This window comes from Haliotis asinina, chromosome 15 (genome assembly GCF_037392515.1).
Source record: "Haliotis asinina isolate JCU_RB_2024 chromosome 15, JCU_Hal_asi_v2, whole genome shotgun sequence".
NCBI lineage: Eukaryota > Metazoa > Mollusca > Gastropoda > Lepetellida > Haliotidae > Haliotis > Haliotis asinina.
In genome coordinates this window covers 49,761,095-49,783,722 of record NC_090294.1, presented here as the reverse complement: position 1 = coordinate 49,783,722, position 22,628 = coordinate 49,761,095, and the positions used below count along the sequence as shown (strand labels likewise).

At 37.4% G+C, this 22,628-nt stretch overlaps 1 protein-coding gene across 1 annotated transcript in view; it reads right to left on the bottom strand.

Moving 5' to 3' along the window:
* LOC137265410 (adipose-secreted signaling protein-like) overlaps window positions 1–17,478 on the bottom strand; it is a 36,808-nt gene extending 19,330 nt beyond the window's left edge. The window contains exon 1 of the mRNA XM_067800807.1: window positions 17,107–17,478. Within this exon, the coding sequence (XP_067656908.1) occupies window positions 17,107–17,143 (37 nt within the window). The 5' untranslated portion in view covers window positions 17,144–17,478. The remainder of the gene's footprint in view (window positions 1–17,106) is intronic.
* Between the last annotated feature and the right edge of the window lie 5,150 nt (window positions 17,479–22,628).

The window sequence follows — 22,628 nt, the reverse complement described above, 5'->3', positions numbered from 1 at the left end:
TTTTCACACAAACTGGTATCTCTTGGCACCAAAGGGTCTTTAATGTTAGTCCTTATAAGAAAACAATATAGAATAAAAGTCTTCAAATATGATCCAACATATCATGGATTTGCTTGTATACAATAGCAGTTTTTAATGTAGGCCTATGCTCTTGCTGTGACATCTTTTCATTGGCTGTTGAGCTGCTGAGCATAATTTTCAGTCAGGCGCTGATAGCAGAGATGGAGGTGTGAATGTTATTTCCAAAATGTCACTGTCACTAACAGGTCAAGAGTAACAATCTTATCAAACTGGTGATAAACTACTCCCGGATACAGGAAGCTACTGAGAACAGGCTGACTGTTTTCCCAGGTAATATGCTTCTTCAGTGGGAGACACTGAAAGTAAGTGTTGAGGTCAGCTACAACTGTGTTTAATGTTGTATTTAAGATTACTGTATCAGCCATTAAGTAGTAAAGTACTGTGTTTGGATCTGAGAAGGACTTTAAGATGGTTGTACTGACAGATGGTGTTTGAGAAGCAGGAGTCTGGCATATGGATGTGGGATATGTCTACATGTGGCACCATTACACTGAGTGTTAAGATAGCCACATTCCTGCCTCAAGTACTCACTTATCTGTGTCCTTCCGGACAGCCAAGCTTCCTGTAATCAGAACAGGACAACCTGGATGGATTGATGGAGCGACTAGTTGCTACTACAGCCAGTCTCCATGAAGCCATGGAGACTGATAACCAATCCAGTAATGCAGGTCACTACTTTCATCCTTCATGTCAAGACTATCATGGTCTTTAAAACCTGTAGAACGGTCTAGTGGGTTCAGTCACTACTTGTATCCAGTGTTCACAAATGGTGATTCAGAGTAACAAAACACATGGTTGTAGAAGTTTCAGATGTCTTGTCTGACCCACTTGAGATTTACAGGACCCATAGAATAAAAATTATACACATAATTCAATTTTAACATTTCTTATAACTGGCACTGAAATTATTAAGAAACAAAAGTTTTATAAACAGCAAACAATATGCCACAAACAACATGCCACTAATAACAACTTCAGACAAAGTCATTGTGAAATCTTCATTTGGTGACTTCTATCTGACTGTTACCGATCTGCCAGATTTGTCAGAGGGCCAGACACTATTCTTGAACTCTATGTATATACCTTGTCTTGACCATTACAGGCCTTCAAAACTGGAGCCATATGGACCTCTAATTAGTATATGGAATGAGCGTTGTCATGACAACTGTATGACCAATAAAAGTATTAATAGAGCCCAATACCTTTCATTCTCATAAAAGCAGTCAGCATCCTGCATAATGAATATTGAGATCTTTCTAAGTCATGAGAGTGATACTGGGAGCCAGTTTGACAGAACAACATCTATTTTCCAAGAAAACAAAAACTATTGGCATACACCATGTCGATCATCTACTTTTAGGTCTGCAGACCAGATACTGGGGATGGGCGGGTACTGAGTTGGACCCAAGTACCCATCTCAGTATCCGGACCTGTTATGATCATGTGACTATTAGATTAAATAGTGTAGTGTATTATTCTTTCATGATTAAAAGGCTGTATTGTCTTTGAAGATTTAGACACAATAACAGTCAGCTCTACTGAATATAATACATGGTAAAGATACTGAAAAACTCGAACTTTTAGCCTCCGAGCCGAAGAATGTATGTATATTGACATTTTTAACATAAATGATATCAGGAATTAACATGACAAGGTATCCACGTAGGATAAGGTAATGGGGTATGCGCACAGAAAATATGGACCCATCCCAGCCCTAATTACAATGGTTCTCAAACCCAGCTAGGTGACTTTGGTACCATAGTGACCTCTCAGTACTCAATTTGCTTAGTTCTCATTATAACAGGCAATGTGTACTTGCAGAACTTTCCAACAATGAACCCAATAAGGACTACAAAGAGTGAGTCATTTGGTCTACCCTTAGTGCAAGCAAGCATCCTGCCATGTTTAATATTTTGTCTACCATAGATTATGAAACCATTCTTGATATAAAATATCTATGTGATGCACAGAAAATGAAAAGTCAGAAGGTTAAAACAATGTATGTTTAAAGATCAGTCTGTCTGAAACAAAATATCCATTTTCAACATGGCACAGTGCCTTGACATTATTTAAATGTTTGAGAGTCAAATGAAGTTTAAATCAACCAGATAATAACAACCTGTTGATGCAACAAAACACTCATATACTGTTTGAAGTAAGAGTAACCTGCGGCTCCCATGGTCTGATCGCTGCCAAGAGAAGCTGGAATATTGCTGATGTAACACTAAGCAATATTCACTCACTCGCTGATGGTCTGATCAACCATTATGAGGACATTCTCATCCATTATTCCTGAAGGCCATCCTGTGACCTTCCCGAACCACAACTGGGAATCCCTAGAAAACAATTCTCCTCACTTTGGTACACAGTGTAAAACCATCAGGGTCAGGAAATCACTCGGGGCTCTGCTTTCAAAATTCCTGGATCCGCCCATGGTCCATTTTGTTTTTATTTTTTGTCTTTAGCAAAATGGGCTTCCAGATTTCATTTAGGGCCTGTAGATTTTAAAGCCTGCAGGTTGCAGGAGGCTCTGATGGCCAACTGGCAAATTTAAGCATTGCAAACACTGCCAGTGACATACATGTACAGACACAGATGCACCTGTGTACTACAGTACATATGTTGCATGCTGTAGTCAGTTATTTTTGCCTGTTTGGATATTACATACCATAAATATTGGATACGTGGTTATCATCACAAGAAGAGCTCTTCCCAACAAACTGTCAGAAAAGTCATTGCTGTTAATGTTATATCATCCATAAAAAACATGCATGAACATGTTCGTGGCACACACGCACATGCACACACACGTGACGTGCACCCCCTACATACAGACCTACACGCTCTAAAAACACACACATTCACACCCACACCACACCCCTCAACATGCATCATATTCCAAACAATCTCATCTCTACAACCCCCCAACCCCACCCCTCACACCAACATCCCCTCAGCTATATGCTAGATACACCTATACATGCCTGTTGAGCAAGATATCACTGTCTGATATAACAGACAAGACAGCCTTCAGAATGTGGCAGACAGTTCTGGACAAATGTGTCTCTGGCACATGCACATAGCGAGATTCCAGCTCCAAATTTAGAAGTGTCAGACATTTATCTACTCATGTAAAGTGAACACTATCTGAAGACTGATTATAATTGATGATTGATTGGCTGCTTAATTCAAATAAAACGATCACTCACTGATACCAAAAACTGATCACAAAGAAAAACGTTCTTTATGAAAATGATAAATTGTCCTTTGACCAGCAAATCATTACTCACATACATTCACCACCAATGTACAAACTACCATACATTTTGGAAATACATCCAAAGATGTCCCAGTTTATCCCCTTAAAACTGAGAAGGCAGGGAAATAACAAGTATCAGCTTATAACACCCTGGTAGGACATGGCCAAAGACTGAGCTATTGACCGTCTGCTCTCTGCGACAATACTTTACTGGAAGAACAGAGGCTGAGTCGGACCATACGCAAATATGAAATCTAAAGCACGACTCACTTGGGTCTGCATGTCTTAATGACTTCTCGATTTCCATATATTGTACTATATGTTCAGTGGTTGATCAACTGATCGGCATATTGATTTGACAGGCTGACCCATGTGAGCCCACATTCACAGACATCATCGATCATAGACCGCAAAATATTTAAGAACTGACTTGAATATACTTCACATTTATGAAAGCATAAATGTGAAAACTGATACGCTCACAGTGACAATCTTGAGAAATGTAACTTGCTCTGCTGTCATTACTGTGACCCAAGCATCATGAACGAGAGGGATGAAAAAAATTATTGAAAAAAGTCTTGTTAAGTTAAAACCAGACTTAAATGCCTTACTTCAAGCTACGATAATGAGTTTAATAACCTAAATGCTCTGAGAGTTTTGAGAATATCTCTAAGAAACTATAATGCAATATGTTCATAGAATGGGTTTGTCCAAGAACATCACTGACTCTCTCAGTAAACACAAACTGAGAGCTTCAAATCAGAAACCCCAATCTTCACGAGAAACTTTCAAGCATTTGCTCTTTTACAGCATCACTGCCAGTTTGTGAAAAAATCATGTTTACTGCAAGACACTTTTCATAAGAAACTCTCTTACCTTGCTATCTTCGGAAGAAAGACATTAAATATGCACTTTCAGGTTTAATGACATTCCATCTAGTATCTTAAAGTAGACCATCAAAGATTCATATCAACACAGGAAACCAGTACTCAGACACTGTAGCTCATCGCAGTATGGAGTTGATAGTTTAAAATGTCAACAGAGACAGCCACATCAAAGCAGTTCCCTTCAAGAACTATTCCGATATACCCTGTGAAGATCTGGGTTAGAACTGGGTTCTCAGAAAACCCATGCATGTCGTAAAGAGTCGACTTATGGGATCAGGTGGTCTTGCTTGGTGACTTGGTTGACACATGTCATCATGTCCATATTGAGTAGATTGATGCTCATGCTGTTGAACCCTTGATTGTCTAGTCCAGATTTAGCTATTTACAGACTGCCACTGGACATACATTCCGGTAAGTCTCCACTATACCCTGAATGCATCTACGGCTCAACCCGACGAATTTATTACCTCCCTTGGTTGGCTTTTTATCCAATCAAGTGTCTATGCTGGGAAGTTGAGCATACCAATCACAACTCACTTTCACTTTTTAATTATCTAACTGATTAAACTTGGCACCACAAATGATTCAGAGGTACTCTGAACAAGGTAGGAGTTCTTGCATATATTTTTGCTAAAGCTTCAGACCTGTCAATTTGTCTATATGATTTCCTTAAAATCTGAGTCGCATTGTTAACAAACCTTTGCAGCTGCGACCAATATATTTGTTGATGCTGGCATGCATGGTTGTAACGACAACTTAGCTGATTGGCTATAGTCAATGACTGTGAGAATGAGGAGCCAGCAAAGGGAGGTAATAAAATTATCAAGCAAACACGTACGTATGCATGCAAGGTATAGTGAAGATTTATTGGAACGTATTGCGGAGTGTGGCACTGCACAATAACCAACCAACGAACCATTCAAATATTTCCTGGATAATACTGAAAACGCACAACAGGATCCTATGATGTACTAAACTCAAAGTACAATTCTCATGACTGTAGAACACTGCTGCAATGCAGATAATTTTACTCTAAACAAGTTTTCCATTCTGAGCATCATGAATGTTGTTTGAAGAAGATAATTTGTAATGCCACATAATCTTCCATAAATATTCACCATACTGAAGTTTACATTCTTGAACAAATTATGCCATAAAATGAAAGCACACACTAACTGACATCAATTCTGAGAACCATACTGAAGTTTACATTCTTGAACAAATTATGCCATAAAATGAAAGCACACACTAACTGACATCAATTCTGAGAACCATACTGAAGTTTACATTCTTGAACAAATTATGCCATAAAATGAAAGCACACACTAACTGACATCAATTCTGAGAACCATACTGAAGTTTACATTCTTGAACAAATTATGCCATAAAATGAAAGCACACACTAACTGACATCAATTCTGAGAACCATACTGAAGTTTACATTCTTGAACAAATTATGCCATAAAATGAAAGCACACACTAACTGACATCAATTCTGAGAACCATACTGAAGTTTACATTCTTGAACAAATTATGCCATAAAATGAAAGCACACACTAACTGACATCAATTCTGAGAACCATACTGAAGTTTACATTCTTGAACAAATTATGCCATAAAATGAAAGCACACACTAACTGACATCAATTCTGAGAACCATACTGAAGTTTACATTCTTGAACAAATTATGCCATAAAATGAAAGCACACACTAACTGACATCAATTCTGAGAACCATACTGAAGTTTACATTCTTGAACAAATTATGCCATAAAATGAAAGCACACACTAACTGACATCAATTCTGAGAACCATACTGAAGTTTACATTCTTGAACAAATTATGCCATAAAATGAAAGCACACACTAACTGACATCAATTCTGAGAACCATACTGAAGTTTACATTCTTGAACAAATTATGCCATAAAATGAAAGCACACACTAACTGACATCAATTCTGAGAACCATACTGAAGTTTACATTCTTGAACAAATTATGCCATAAAATGAAAGCACACACTAACTGACATCAATTCTGAAAACCATACTGAAGTTTACATTCTTGAACAAATTATGCCATAAAATGAAAGCACACACTAACTGACATCAATTCTGAAAACCATACTGAAGTTTACATTCTTGAACAAATTATGCCATAAAATGAAAGCACACACTAACTGACATCAATTCTGAGAACCATACTGAAGTTTACATTCTTGAACAAATTATGCCATAAAATGAAAGCACACACTAACTGACATCAATTCTGAGAACCATACTGAAGTTTACATTCTTGAACAAATTATGCCATAAAATGAAAGCACACACTAACTGACATCAATTCTGAAAACCATACTGAAGTTTACATTCTTGAACAAATTATGCCATAAAATGAAAGCACACACTAACTGACATCAATTCTGAGAACCATACTGAAGTTTACATTCTTGAACAAATTATGCCATAAAATGAAAGCACACACTAACTGACATCAATTCTGAGAACCATACTGAAGTTTACATTCTTGAACAAATTATGCCATAAAATGAAAGCACACACTAACTGACATCAATTCTGAGAACCATACTGAAGTTTACATTCTTGAACAAATTATGCCATAAAATGAAAGCACACACTAACTGACATCAATTCTGAAAACCATACTGAAGTTTACATTCTTGAACAAATTATGCCATAAAATGAAAGCACACACTAACTGACATCAATTCTGAGAACCATACTGAAGTTTACATTCTTGAACAAATTATGCCATAAAATGAAAGCACACACTAACTGACATCAATTCTGAGAACCATACTGAAGTTTACATTCTTGAACAAATTATGCCATAAAATGAAAGCACACACTAACTGACATCAATTCTGAGAACCATACTGAAGTTTACATTCTTGAACAAATTATGCCATAAAATGAAAGCACACACTAACTGACATCAATTCTGAAAACCATACTGAAGTTTACATTCTTGAACAAATTATGCCATAAAATGAAAGCACACACTAACTGACATCAATTCTGAGAACCATACTGAAGTTTACATTCTTGAACAAATTATGCCATAAAATGAAAGCACACACTAACTGACATCAATTCTGAGAACCATACTGAAGTTTACATTCTTGAACAAATTATGCCATAAAATGAAAGCACACACTAACTGACATCAATTCTGAGAACCATACTGAAGTTTACATTCTTGAACAAATTATGCCATAAAATGAAAGCACACACTAACTGACATCAATTCTGAGAACCATACTGAAGTTTACATTCTTGAACAAATTATGCCATAAAATGAAAGCACACACTAACTGACATCAATTCTGAGAACCATACTGAAGTTTACATTCTTGAACAAATTATGCCATAAAATGAAAGCACACACTAACTGACATCAATTCTGAGAACCATACTGAAGTTTACATTCTTGAACAAATTATGCCATAAAATGAAAGCACACACTAACTGACATCAATTCTGAGAACCATACTGAAGTTTACATTCTTGAACAAATTATGCCATAAAATGAAAGCACACACTAACTGACATCAATTCTGAGAACCATACTGAAGTTTACATTCTTGAACAAATTATGCCATAAAATGAAAGCACACACTAACTGACATCAATTCTGAAAACCATACTGAAGTTTACATTCTTGAACAAATTATGCCATAAAATGAAAGCACACACTAACTGACATCAATTCTGAGAACCATACTGAAGTTTACATTCTTGAACAAATTATGCCATAAAATGAAAGCACACACTAACTGACATCAATTCTGAAAACCATACTGAAGTTTACATTCTTGAACAAATTATGCCATAAAATGAAAGCACACACTAACTGACATCAATTCTGAGAACCATACTGAAGTTTACATTCTTGAACAAATTATGCCATAAAATGAAAGCACACACTAACTGACATCAATTCTGAGAACCATACTGAAGTTTACATTCTTGAACAAATTATGCCATAAAATGAAAGCACACACTAACTGACATCAATTCTGAGAACCATACTGAAGTTTACATTCTTGAACAAATTATGCCATAAAATGAAAGCACACACTAACTGACATCAATTCTGAGAACCATACTGAAGTTTACATTCTTGAACAAATTATGCCATAAAATGAAAGCACACACTAACTGACATCAATTCTGAGAACCATACTGAAGTTTACATTCTTGAACAAATTATGCCATAAAATGAAAGCACACACTAACTGACATCAATTCTGAGAACCATACTGAAGTTTACATTCTTGAACAAATTATGCCATAAAATGAAAGCACACACTAACTGACATCAATTCTGAAAACCATACTGAAGTTTACATTCTTGAACAAATTATGCCATAAAATGAAAGCACACACTAACTGACATCAATTCTGAGAACCATACTGAAGTTTACATTCTTGAACAAATTATGCCATAAAATGAAAGCACACACAAACTGACATCAATTCTGAGAACCATACTGTGCATTAAGGACCTTCACATGGTCCCAAATTTCCATGTTTGTCTTGCCCATTACATTGTTGTTGAAACATTTATCAAATTTTTAGTGTATCTCGGCACCACTGACATATGTTTTGACTTGACAGTCAGGATGATAACCAATGGAACTCAAATTAATAACATGCATACCCAGTTTGTATAAATGTCTACAAAAAAAACTCCTATATGTATATATTTAAACTGTGTTTTTTTTAAATAATTGTTGTTACAAAGTGTGTTTTCTGAAATGAAACAAGTGTCTCCTTCTCTCTCTCAGAATTCCAGCATGCTGTGGTCTGATGCTACATGCTGCCATGGCTGGCCAGCAATGACAGACAGAAACGACAGACAGGTTAATGTGATTGAGTGTGCTTGTTACTAGAGATAGAGAGACACTTGGTGCTTGGTGAAAATGACTGATCAGTCAATCGGGACATCACTTGCTGCATCCTCCTTCAGTCACACAATCATGACAAGCCTGTCCCCACAACCACACATTGATGACAAACCTATACCCACAACCACACTATCACAACACGCATGTTCTGACAATCACACTATCACAATAACCCTGTTCTCACAATCACACGTTACAACAAGCCTGTTCTCACAATCACAACAAGCCTGTTCTCACATGGGTTACTGGAGATTTATATTCTAACCTGGACATTTATCGGTTGATCACAACTTGTGACAAAATGGGGGATGGAAATCACTGCTGCTGAAAAGAAGAAACTTGGCATGTGGTGACCACTTGGAACATCGTTATGTTCACAAGTCTTCTCTAACAACTGCGCTAACTTGGCATGTGGTGACCACTTGGAACATTGCTATTTTCACAAGTCTTCTCTAACAAATGCACTAACTCGGCATGTGGTGACCACTTGGAACATTGTTATGTTCACAAGTCTTTTCTAACAACTCCGCTAACTTGGCATGTGGTGACCACTTGGAACATTGTTATGTTCACAAGCCTGTTCTGACAACCACACTATCACCACAAGCCTGTTCTCACAACCACACTATCAACACAAGCCTGTTCTCACAACCACACTATCACCACAAGCCTGTTCTCACAACCACACTATCACCACAAGCCTGTTCTCACAACCACACTATCAACACAAGCCCGTTCTCACAACAACACTATAACGACAAGCCTGTTCTCACAACCACACTATCAACACAAGCCTGTTCTCACAACCACAATATCGCCACAAGCCTGTTCTCACAACCACACTATCAAAACAAGCCTGTTCTCACAACCACACTATCACCACAAGCCTGTTCTCACAACCACACTATCAACACAAGCCTGATCTCACAACCACACTATCACCACAAGCCTGTTCGCACAACCACACTATCAACACAAGCCTGTTCTCACAACCACACTATCACCACAAGCCTGTTCTCACAACCACACTATCACCACAAGAGTGTTCTCACAACCACACTATCACCACAAGCTTGTTCTCACAACCACACTATCACCACAAGCCTGTTCTCACAACCACACTATCAACACAAGCCTGTTCTCACAACCACACTATCACCACAAGCCTGTTCTCACAACCACACTATCAACACAAGCCTGTTCTCACAACCACACTATCAACACAAGCCTGTTCTCACAAAAACACTATCAACACAAGACTGTTCTCACAACCAATAACATAAAACAGGCAAACTGGTAAAAAAAGAAGTTTTAGAGTTAATTTCCACTTGACAATTTCCACTTGACAATATAATACCTTAAACATAGGAATTCAATTTAAAATGCTTGCTATTTGCTCAAGCAGACCTCAAGTTATATTTTTTAAACAAGGAACATATTTCGGCCTTCATGTTTTTCTCATAACAAAGTAGAATCATAAGAGCTAATACAAGTTCGGAGAGAATTCTGACGTAAACATCACTTACACTATCAGGTAACATGACTGCCAGGGTAAAACATCAGCAGATCAAAGCATGTTATTTCACTGGGTTTTAATTTGATGACAAAAAGTATGAAACAGTGATACTTGGTTGTGTATTTGAACTTTCAAGTATTTTCGTGATTTTTGTTTACACATCATTCACCATGACAGCAGCTATAGGATAGCTGCCTGGAAATAATCCAATCAATATGCAGCTTCAGTCAATTCAGTGATTGTGGAAAACGATCACTTCAATTGGGAAATAACAATCAGTCATGTTACAGACTCCAACAACCAAATCCATCAGGGTGCCATTGTACAAAGTGATCTACCTGCCACGGTGACTGTAACTCCCATACCTAACCATAGACAGAGTGCTGCATAAAACTAAACTCACTCACTCCTTCTAACTTGAGTAAGTTTAATTTTATGCCACACTTGGTAATATTCCAGCTATATGGCGGCGGTCTGTAGATAATCGAGTCTGAACCAGACAAACCAGTTGTCAACAGCATAAGCACTGATCAGTGCAATTGGGAACAGGTGACATGCTAACCAAGTCAGCAGGCCTGACCCTCCAATCCTGTTAGTCGCCTCTCATGACAAGCATGGGTTACTGAAGATCAATATTCTAACCCGGATCTCCACAGATCGATCACAACTTATGACAAATGTGGGTGAGAATTGCTGCTGCTGTATCGAAGAAGCTCAGCATGCGGTAACCACTTGTGACATTGTTATATTCACAAATGCACTGTGTCAGTGTGAGCAAGGCAGTTATTTCCATTGTAACTTCCAGTATCCACAAATAACACTCAGTTTTACTCTGGTATTGCACAGTTCAATGCTGACCATCCATTTAGACACCCAGCACCCATAAATAACACTCTCTTAAACCCCAGCATTGCACAGCTCAGTTGTGAACGCCAGGAATGTCTTCACCTCCTGCAGATGACAGACATAGTTAACTGACAACATCTACAGAAGGCAGTCAGGTCTAATATGGTTTACTAACAACATCTACAGAAGGCAATCAGGTCTAGCACCAGTAGTCAGCCAATACCTCCATCACTCAGTGTTGGTAATACAGCCAGTTGCTGTAAGCACTGTACGCCTGGAGATTCACTGACAAAAGGAGCACACAAATCCATTTAAGCTGTCGTAGCATCACATCATCATACAGAGACACACAGCATATATTTCAGGGGTTTCTCTTGAATTCCAAAACTGTAAGGGTGGTGAACTGGACAAAACTGTCATTTTGTTAGAAAAAATAGGATTTTCACAAGTAAGTTTGTTAGTAAGAAGACACTTAACACTGAATTCAGTGAAACAATGCATTAAAACTTTGTCAGCTTCTCTCTTGGTCTTTGACTGTGGAATCGGTGCCACTAAGATTCTAGGCATTGTTGCAATAAACCACCTGTGAATTTTAAAGACAGATCCACCAACATTCATACTTCACTTATATCAGAAAACAACATTATCAAGGAGCATCCCAAAATTAGGAACATCTTAAAAGAAACTGCTCTTTAGCATTTCAAGTCCTTTGTCTAAAGGAATGGTAATACGGGATATTCTGCAAAAATAGGTAACCAGGTAACTGTGGTAACCCGACTCTTATTTTTCATTTTTAAATGACATCTTTATCTTCAGTATTTCTTCTCAAACACTGTAACAAGGCCTGAGATAGTAAAATTCATGAACAGGACTACAAACCCCTTCTTTCTGACCCTCTAGAGAACATGCTGTAGGTTTCAAGTTGGACACAATATCCATCTGAAATTGTTTAATCAGGCCGCAGCTAAAACTAGCTAGAAGCAAATGCCAAACATTCTTGTAGTGAGTGAGTGAGTGAGTTTAGTTTTACGCCGCACTCAGCAATATTACAGCTATATGGCGGCGGTCTGTAAATAATCGAGTCTGGACCAGATAATCCAGTGATCAACAACATGAGCATCGATCTGCGCAATTGGGAACCGATGACACGCGTCAACCAAGTCAGCAAGCCTGACCACCCGATCCCGTTAGTCACCTCTTACGACAAGCTGAGTCGCCTTTTATGGCAAGCATGGGTTGCTGAAGGCCTATTCTACCCTGGGACCTTCACGGGTCAAACATTCTTGTAAGTTGTCATACTATTTATGAATGAGTTTATACTAAATCTGACACATGAATGTTAGAAAAATGGTGCTGATCAGCAATCTGTAGGGAAACCATAAAGATTTCTTGTTATTGTCAAGAAGAAAAACACAACGAGTCATGGGTGGTCCTATTCAGACAAAGAGATACAAGGTTACTCATCCCAGCCCTCATGTCCACTCACTGCACAATGCCCTTCAGCTGTCGTTACCATCACAATAACTCAGTCTGTATCAGTGTCCATCCTGTATAGTGTCAGAATGAAAAGCAGCCTGAACTTTTAGTCCCCATGCCATTTGGAACTGGCTCGATACTCATGATATCAATCGGTGGATTGTCTGGTCAAGATGCCAGGATATACAAGCGGCACATATGGCTTCATTACTGAAGAAAGAGACCTTACACAACGTAAACACACACACAAATGTCTCTAAGCCCTAGAGATACTTTTAGCATACTGCAGACTCGTGCCAGCGGCTTGGACCAATTATCCGTCATTATCAGTGGGCAACATTACTTAGCTGGGCATCTATATCATCTACTGCGTCCTTGAAGGAGTCACCGTCCTACTTCTTCTGGAGCATCGAGCTCAATTAATATATCAGGCATATAACAAGATGGACAGATAATAACCAAATATTGCTAAAACCATTGCCACTAATAACAAGAAAAGCCTTCACCATAATTTAACAACTTACCAGAAACGTATACCAAGCATCCAATTATTTCAAATCTCTAGTATCTCATCTGAGCTTAAATATTCTTAGTTGCCATGGAAACAGTATAAATTCATTTGACAGATGACTTGATGCAAACTGACAGTGACCTGGAATGACCGGGAGTGACACTGTTCAGGGGTTTTATTGTCAGTATCTATTACAGCACCTGATATGACAGTACAACTCCACTCCACCCAGATTACTCTCGGTCTATATATCACTATAAATACAATAAACATGACAAGCATGGAAGTAAAATTACACGTAACAGTAACATTACTAAAATTTAGTAAAAACCTTGCTTCTAAACCATGCAATATATTCCATCCAGGAACCAATTACCAAATCCTTGGCTGTAGTTGTGTTCACTAATCAGTTCAAGTACATTTATTCAAAATGTATTTTCTTAGCCTCTGAAAAGACATAGTTTTCATAACACCAAATTATTTGGGTTAAAATCAAAAAGAGCCTTCATGAGAGCCTGAAGTAAATCTAGACCGGCACTGTGTTGACTTCAACACTGCAGAATGGGTAGGGCAGAATAGAAAAGAAATTTGGTTTGGGGACTGTGAGACTAATGAAGCCGGTCTATAGAATAAAGTTCAGTCTCTACATGGTCACATAACTCTGATACTTAATTTGGATACTGACAAATATTCCAGTTATATTGACAAGAAGCACAAGTGAGATGCGACATTCAAAGCATAAAGAAATGTAAACTTACTTCATCAAAACTTTAGCACTACAGAAAAAGCTGAGCAAACTGGAAAATAATGTGGTTCAGGGACTGCCATAGACTAGCTGCTCTGCAGCTGAGGGAGGCATTAAACAACCATCAACATGTTCAAAAGGTGAACCTGAATTAACCAGGTGATCATCAAACAGACATCGACCAAGCACTGCAAGCAGTACTACTTGACTGAAACCAGATCGTCAGAAGATGATCAATCATCACTAACTCCATCCAGACTAGCATTCACTATGTCCCTCCAATGGCCTCCATCACTCATGATAAGATGGGTCAGCCATGTGGTATAGTACTATTTTTAATCAACCAATTTATCTATGACTTGTTTACACTAAGAGGATGTTAACAGGTGCCCTCTATATGCGCTCAGCTTAAGTCACATAAACAGGAAATTTTCTTTTGACACTATGCATCAGAGCCTTATGTATCATGGTCCATGTTGCAATCCCTGAATCAAATCATTTCCTCGTCTGTCTAGCCCTTACTGTAAAAATCGTTTAATGCTTTGGCACTAAATGAGTGAGTGAATTTAGTTTTATGCTGCTTTTAGCAATATTCCAGCACTATGATGGTGTGGACACCAGAAATGGGGTCCACACTTTGTACCCATGTGGGGAATCAAACTCGGGTTTTCAGTGTAACCACACTTTCCCCACTAGGCCACCTAATTGCCTCTGCCCTGATGAAGCAAGTCTAGATTTAAGACTCACGTTAGGCCCATTGCACTATTTGCAGAGAAGGCAGAGCTTGGAATGAGAGACAATAAATATTCATGGGTTGAAAACCTTTATCTGATGAAAGTAAAGCATGATTTCTAATTGACTATGATCCGTGTAGGCCCCATTACAGATGTTTTAAATCTCTCAATCTTTCATCTCACTGGGACTCCTTGTCAATTTTAAAGTATAAGCATGGTTGTACCAGAATTGCCAGCATGTACTTTCAGAGATATTGTGTTAATCTACCTTGCAGTGGTAGATTGCTTCAGTGGCAATATAGTCCAAACAGGTTCACACACAAGCAAGTTCTTTGTCTTCCACTGTCACACACCCTGCCCCCATTCCATGACAAGATATAAACAAGGTATTTCAAGGGGGCACAGCGACCATCTGTAGATATCTTGCTATCAATTACACAAGGCTTAGGAATATGATAAATATGATAACATTTTTAGATAATTAACAACAGTCACATTGTAACAATAGTACACAACTTTGTGTTTTGTTCTCTTTTGTTTTTCAAAGGTGCAGTCAATAACATTCCTGACATATAACAGGAGTGTGGACTTACTTAAGTCTGGACCAGACGATCAAATGATTGACGATCAGTGGTGAATCTTTCTTCAATCATGGACAATGGAGACAATTCTTACCTAGGTCTTCACATGTAACACATTACTTAATTTAAGGAAAGTTCTGGTGAAATGCATCCTTTGCATGTCTGTGTTTTGAGTGCCACTCCATTAATTAAGTTTTACATTTTGGGGGGACCCCTACATCAATATAGTCTGGTACTTTGACAGTTGATGGAAGCATTGGCCAGAAATAAGCATCAACAGAAAGTTTCTTCCTCAAAGCTCCAAAACCCTTTCTACGATGCATCCAGTTTTCAATTCAGATTTGTTAATGATGCTTAAGCAATTTGAGAAACATCAGAGATACCGGACACTTTGCTGGTGTGACAGTATCAGGTTAGAGGATGACTTAAGGCATGTGTCTCAGAATATCTGAGCAAAGAGTTAAACAATTGATAATAACAAGTTTCTATTTTCAATCTACATCTGGCTGTCACACCCTGCAGGATAATTATGGTACACATTAACTAATTTGTACACAGCGTGTTCCAGATTTGATTATTGCAGATTGCCATAGCCTACAGAAAACTTTTTTTTCTTAAACAATAAAAAACTATTGCTGCATGTGGCACAAACAATAAATACCAACATAATTAGTGGATTCAAAATAATACAGTCTCAATTTGGAAAAAATCAGACCTTAACAGACATTCAGACAGAATGTCAATCAGTGTGAAGATCTTCCAAACCTTCCACAAGATGCAATATTCATTGACAAATCAAAATAAAATGTATGTTTTGTAGCCCTACTTCTACCTCACTAATTCTCTAAATATTCTTAATACCATGGACAGTCTTTTGTCAAAATCAGATTCCCTATACTTTTTTCATGAAATTTCAGTCTGAACAAACGCAAGTGAACACATAACAAAGAATTCTTCAGGGTGTAGATCAATGATGTACTGGCTTCACAGAAATATAACAGGGTGTTATTTTGAAAACTACAATTTCCACTCTGAACTTTCATGCTCAAGAAGTCGGATGCTTCAGACTCGAGAAACCTCAACACTGATCCTTACTGATTAGAAAGTTACAGATGTGACCTTTTTTGGAGAGGAGATTGTCAGATCTATATATATTACATATTTAAATTTCATCAGAAAGTCATATATTTTCAACACAGAATGAATTTTTCTGCAGAAAGTATGGAAAAATCATTTTTAATATTAATGATGATTGCTATCATTTCATGGTCTAATAAAGTGACTGTAATGAATTTTCAAAGAGTATCTGGAAATTTCAAATTGTATTGCATCTGGGATTGTCAGCAACGTGAAGAAAGATAGACAAAAATATTTATTCAACTAAATGGCACTCACGTATAACCGATAGCAGCAAACCATTCACAAATTGAGTTGTGATCAACTCTTGTGATCGCAGTTTCGAGCGGGCTTAGACTAGGATTCGTTGGAACAAGCTAACGAATAGTTCAAGACAACACCAGCAAGATTATTTTTGGTGTCTTACCTGCATGGTGATGTCCCGCTGTTACCTGGTCAGCCATTTCACTGGTGGACCCTCTTGTAATGTTCCCGCCGATCTGAGAATATCAACTTACAACCACAAGTTGTTTACACTCAATCTTTCCCTGGCTACACCACCTGTTCAACAAAATCCAAGTTTCCGTATCTTTCTGTGACAGTCCACGATTTAGCGTCTCCTTTGCGCTATTTCTACCAACATTTCCTGCAGACGTGAGGCCAATGCCTAACTTTGGCCGTGACAACAGCGACTAGGAAACGCAACGCCGAACCTCACTGTTCATCCATCCCAAACGGATAGGTTCCTAGTATTACAAGCTGTCTGCCAGTATAGATGTCAGGGGAAGCAACTCTTGCCGACATTACTGATGGGGCATTCGCTTCGGTAGGAAATTCCGTAAATGTGGGTTCTAACCTTATGATTGGAAACAAAGTATTTTTATTATCAGAACTCCTCAACTCAACAAATTGGTCTTTGTGGTATCTGTTAAGGCCTGATCAAAAAAAGAATTTTGCTCAAGCAAAACAATGCATGATTACATTCTTTGTTTTTTAACTTCTGCTCCTCCAGGGGTGGTGGGATAGTAGCAAAGTGTTCGCTTGTCACGCCAAAGGCTTGGGTTATGGATAAGGGCCCATTTCTCGTGTCCCTCACAGAGATATTGCTGGAAAATTGCTAACAGTTGCTATAAGTATAACTTACTTACTTACACATTCACCCATCAGCAGATCCTTGCACTGCTAGGGGAAATAACTTTGCACAACCAAATTACAGCACCTTTGACCCTTTGACTGAAACAAGCCACTCCTCCAGTTCACTCATTTGGTGAAAGTTAGTTTTTTGTTTCTGTCTATTATGATTTGACCAGAGGCACATCTTGAATTATTGGAAAGAACAAAATGAAGAGAGTTTATGATTATTTATTGTTGCTATTGACAAAAGCAAAGCTCTGTGGGTGTATAAGGCAAGACAAGCAGTGTGTGTTCTTGCATACAAAGCAGTCACACATTGTCTAAGTTTGTTTTCTGTTTTGTAGAATGAAAGCACATCAAAACTCATTTTGAGACATATTTTGAACTGATTCACAAGTAGAAATGACATCACACCAACATAAAAAACAAATGCAGTTACTGAATGATTATCACAGTAAAAAAGAGACAATAGTTATTCACAAAAATTTGTAGTCATGAGATATTTTTGCTGAAGATCAAGTTGTTAACACTGAACACTTTAAACACAAGTTTCTGCTTTGACTTTCAGAGTGTCCTTGACCTTCAATATTATCAGCACTACGGCTTATCTGATCACACAATGTCATCTGGAAAGCGGACAAATTAACAGGCTACATATGGGAATACCCTTTCCCTGTACAACTGGAAGTTGTCAGACTTCTATTTTTGTGGAAGCCATGGTAGCAGACTTACTTAATTAGAAGTCTGACTTTGTGTGCTGGCAATTAGATGCCCGATTCTGTGGGTTTGGGTTCGAAACCTGGATAAGACAACCCAACAAAAGTACTAGAGTCTGTTCTGAGAAAGTGTTATCCCAAATATGTCCTGATTTGATCGTGTTAATTTTTAAATACTGGAAGTCTTTAAACAAAGCAAGTATATGTTGTTTCATGCAGCCACTGATTTACAAATTAAACAATCATAAAACCCTACAAACAGTTATCACCACCGTTTCTTTAAAATATGGTTGCCGCCTACCTTCCAGAAATTGTGGCTGAAGAATTTTAATGTACACTGAAATATTATGAATGATGTGGTCTCAGAGAAATCTGTGTAATTGTTTCCATGGCCATGCAATCCAGGGTATGAACGACATGTAACCTGGTTTACAGACACACAGATGCTCTGATATAGAGGTTCAACTGGTCACTGTTGTGTCACAATTAAACTGGGACATAACAGAGAGTTAGAACTTTGATTAACTCTATTTGCTCATTTTGAGAAACAAAAACCAGCCACGTCATTGTTTAAACTTCCAGGACTGTACAAACCATGTTCTTCCATGAATAGTGGAAATGCATAGCTGTGCATGTTGTAGTTTTCACATGTCTGAGTTTAGTCTGCAAACGAAATAAGGGTCACAGGAAGGCTAATTTAAGACATGAATCTTTCATTTCCAACTTCAGTGTCACCTATGTAATGTTGTGAAGTCACACCTTGAACAGATTTATATTATGGCATTTACAGGAACGACAAAAAGCGCAGATTGTAAGGAATACCACTTCAACATGCAATTTATGTTAATGCATTATTTAAATCATTTCCGAAAAAATATACTTAATAGCAGAGCAAACAAACTAATAACAGATTGCATGAAAAGTACTGCTGTAAAATTAATCCAGTAACATACCTACTATATTGGGTATATTTATAATTGAATGTTCATGTCTGTTGCACCTTTATGTCTATTTCACCTTTACGTCTATTTCACCTTTATGTTTATTTCAGCTGTATGTCTATTTCACCTGTATGTCTACTTCACCTGTATGTCTATTTCACCTGTATGTCTATTTCACCTTCATGTCTATTTCACCTTTATGTCTATTTCACCTTTATGTCTGTTTCAGCTCTGTCTATTTCACCTTTACATTTTTTTTCACCTGCATGTCTATTTCACCTTTATGTCGATTTCACCTGTATGTCTGTTTCACCTGTATATCTATTTCACCTGTATGTCTACTTCACCTTTATGTCTATTTCGTCTGCATGTCTATTTCACCTGTATGTCTATTTCACCTCTGTGTCTATTTCACCTGTATGTCTGTTTCACCTGTATATCTATTTCACCTGCATGTCTATTTCACCTCTATGTCTATTTCACCTGTATGTCTATTTCACCTTTACATCTATTTCGCCTTTATGTCTATTTCACCTGTATGTCTATTTCACCTGTATATCTATTTCACCTGCATGTCTATTTCACCTCTATGTCTATTTCACCTCTATGTCTATTTCACCTCTATGTCTATTTCACCTTTATGTCTATTTCGCCTTTATGTCTATTTCACCTCTATGTCTATTTCATTTTCCTCCCTCCCTCTCAGACAAGTGCAGTCACTTGTCCTTCAGTACATTGGAGCAATGAGGCAGCCTCATTCACTCGTCACACTGAAGGCCTAGTATCAACTCCCCACATGAGTACAATATGTGAAGCTCATTTCTGGTATCCCCAACTATGATATTACTTATTAGTTACAAAAGAGACATAAAACTAAACTCACTCACTCACTCACTTTCAGTACATTACTACACTATCTAAGACAGTTAATCCAACTCCTGACTAGGATGGATAAATCAGATATGACATATACTTTTTTTCACTTTATGTGTTGTAACACCCGAACTTACATAGACTTCTGATATACATATGGCAATAACATCTTGTTAGGCAAATCTTTCAATACACTATGACTATCACTTTAACCAACAAGAACAAATGATTCATAGTGTTACAGTTTTACTTCCTGTTTGTAGATGTGGAATAACAAATTTTAACTTTACTTTTGACAGCAGTTTGTAAACATTTTCATGTGAGCAATATGTCATACCCCAGTCTACCTGTAATATCTCTTGATGCATACTATGGCAAGGTGAGAAGAGTTACCTACCTTCAGAACTTGCATAATGGACTGTGAGATGTTGAACTGAAATATCTCTGAAACTAACAACAGTTTCCTGAGGAAAATGATTCACTAGATATCACTGATTATCTCTGCAGCATAAGTATATAGATAACGGTACCCAGGAAAAACAAGGAGGCCATATCAGTCATGTGCATGTCAGAACATATGTATGGCGACAACAGTCAGTATGTGTGACAATATTCTGTATCTACAGATTAAAGCTTTGATTTTGTCAACATGCTTAAGTAGTGTATTGAAAATCTCTAATAAATTCAGCATACTTTCATGAAAGAAGAAAGTTAGGGTTAGGTTCTGGTAGAATTATAATGTATTCCTAAGTGGTTTAAGGTTGGTTGAGATGTCTTCGTTCTTCATTGACAAACATTGTATGTTTAGCAGAATAATTCTGTTTACAATATACCTCAAAAATACAATCACAACAGGAATCTTTATACAGATTTCACTGTAACCAGTTCATTTCCAATCCAAATCAAATAATTTAATGTTTGTACAAAATAACATAGTGAGTTTACTTTAACGCAGCTCTCGGCAACATTCCAGCTACATGGCGGCTGTACAAAACAAAACTGCCCTGTTAATTATAAAATATACATAAACATATAACAGGTTCAACATCATAACACCATAACATGCTGCTTAGCAGACAATACATAAGCATTAATTAAAAAAAAACACATTTTACATCATTTGTATTGATGATTTATGAATTTCTTTAAGAAATTCACAAAAGTCAAATTTATAAAAGCATATTGGGAGAATGCTAATGACTGCAGGCAGACAGCAGTATGTGGTGCTGCACATTTTCATTGTTAATCACAAACATGGATAAACAAACATAATAAGTAACACATTTCTCATGGAATAACATGAGCATATACCATATTCTCCATGTTATTCACTAATAAGCACCACGGTTTAACTTTTAGATCAGAGAGTAAGTATATATATTCCCCAATTGTATGTATACTTATGTATACTCATGGAAATGACAAAGGGAACACATGAAAGTGCAAGAGTATATTTATCTTATCCAACACAAATCTTGTGAAGAAACCTGGAAAAGAATACAGGAACACTTGTACTTTCATGTGTTCCCTTGTTCGTTTGCATGAGTAAAAATATGGAATGTTCATACGATATTAAACATTGTCTTGTGTACTTTACAATTTATTTTTTTTTAAAAAGTTACACAGAAGTTTGTGCCAAGTAACGGTGTAAGATTGAATTAATCTTTTATTTTGCCTCTGCTCAAGCCCTGAAACACTTTTAACTCACTGTGTATGACTTGTATAAACATCCAACCCCCTTCACCTAAAACGAGCACACACACACTATTTTCTAGCATCAAATATGCGTAATGTTCAGGAAATACTGTAATCCAAAGGAACAGTGACAGGTGGTATCAGAAAACATGCAGAATTATTTTTCAAGGAAACATTTCATAATAAAAACATTGAACTGTAAGTTTAAAACACAGTGATCAGTCTTTGTCTGAAATATATTAAATTAAATTTCAATAAACTGAAATAAATTAAACCGCCTTTTCCTCACACTCCTGGCACAAAATGCCAGGTACCAAGAAGCACACCTTGACAATGGATTTGATCATCAGCATTAAAACAATGTATTTATTCTGAGGGGTAGAATGTCCTCACGACCTTGACCTTATGAATTAAAACTGATGTCACATTCCGTCTGTACTCATTTTTGTTTGCCCAAACCAGATACCTCATACAAATCACATAATTTATCTCATATATCAGTATAAAGATCTCAAAACATCTCAATATATGGGTGGAGGGTTAACCCTGTATGGCTGACCCATTGATCACCCAATCAAAATGAAGGGTTC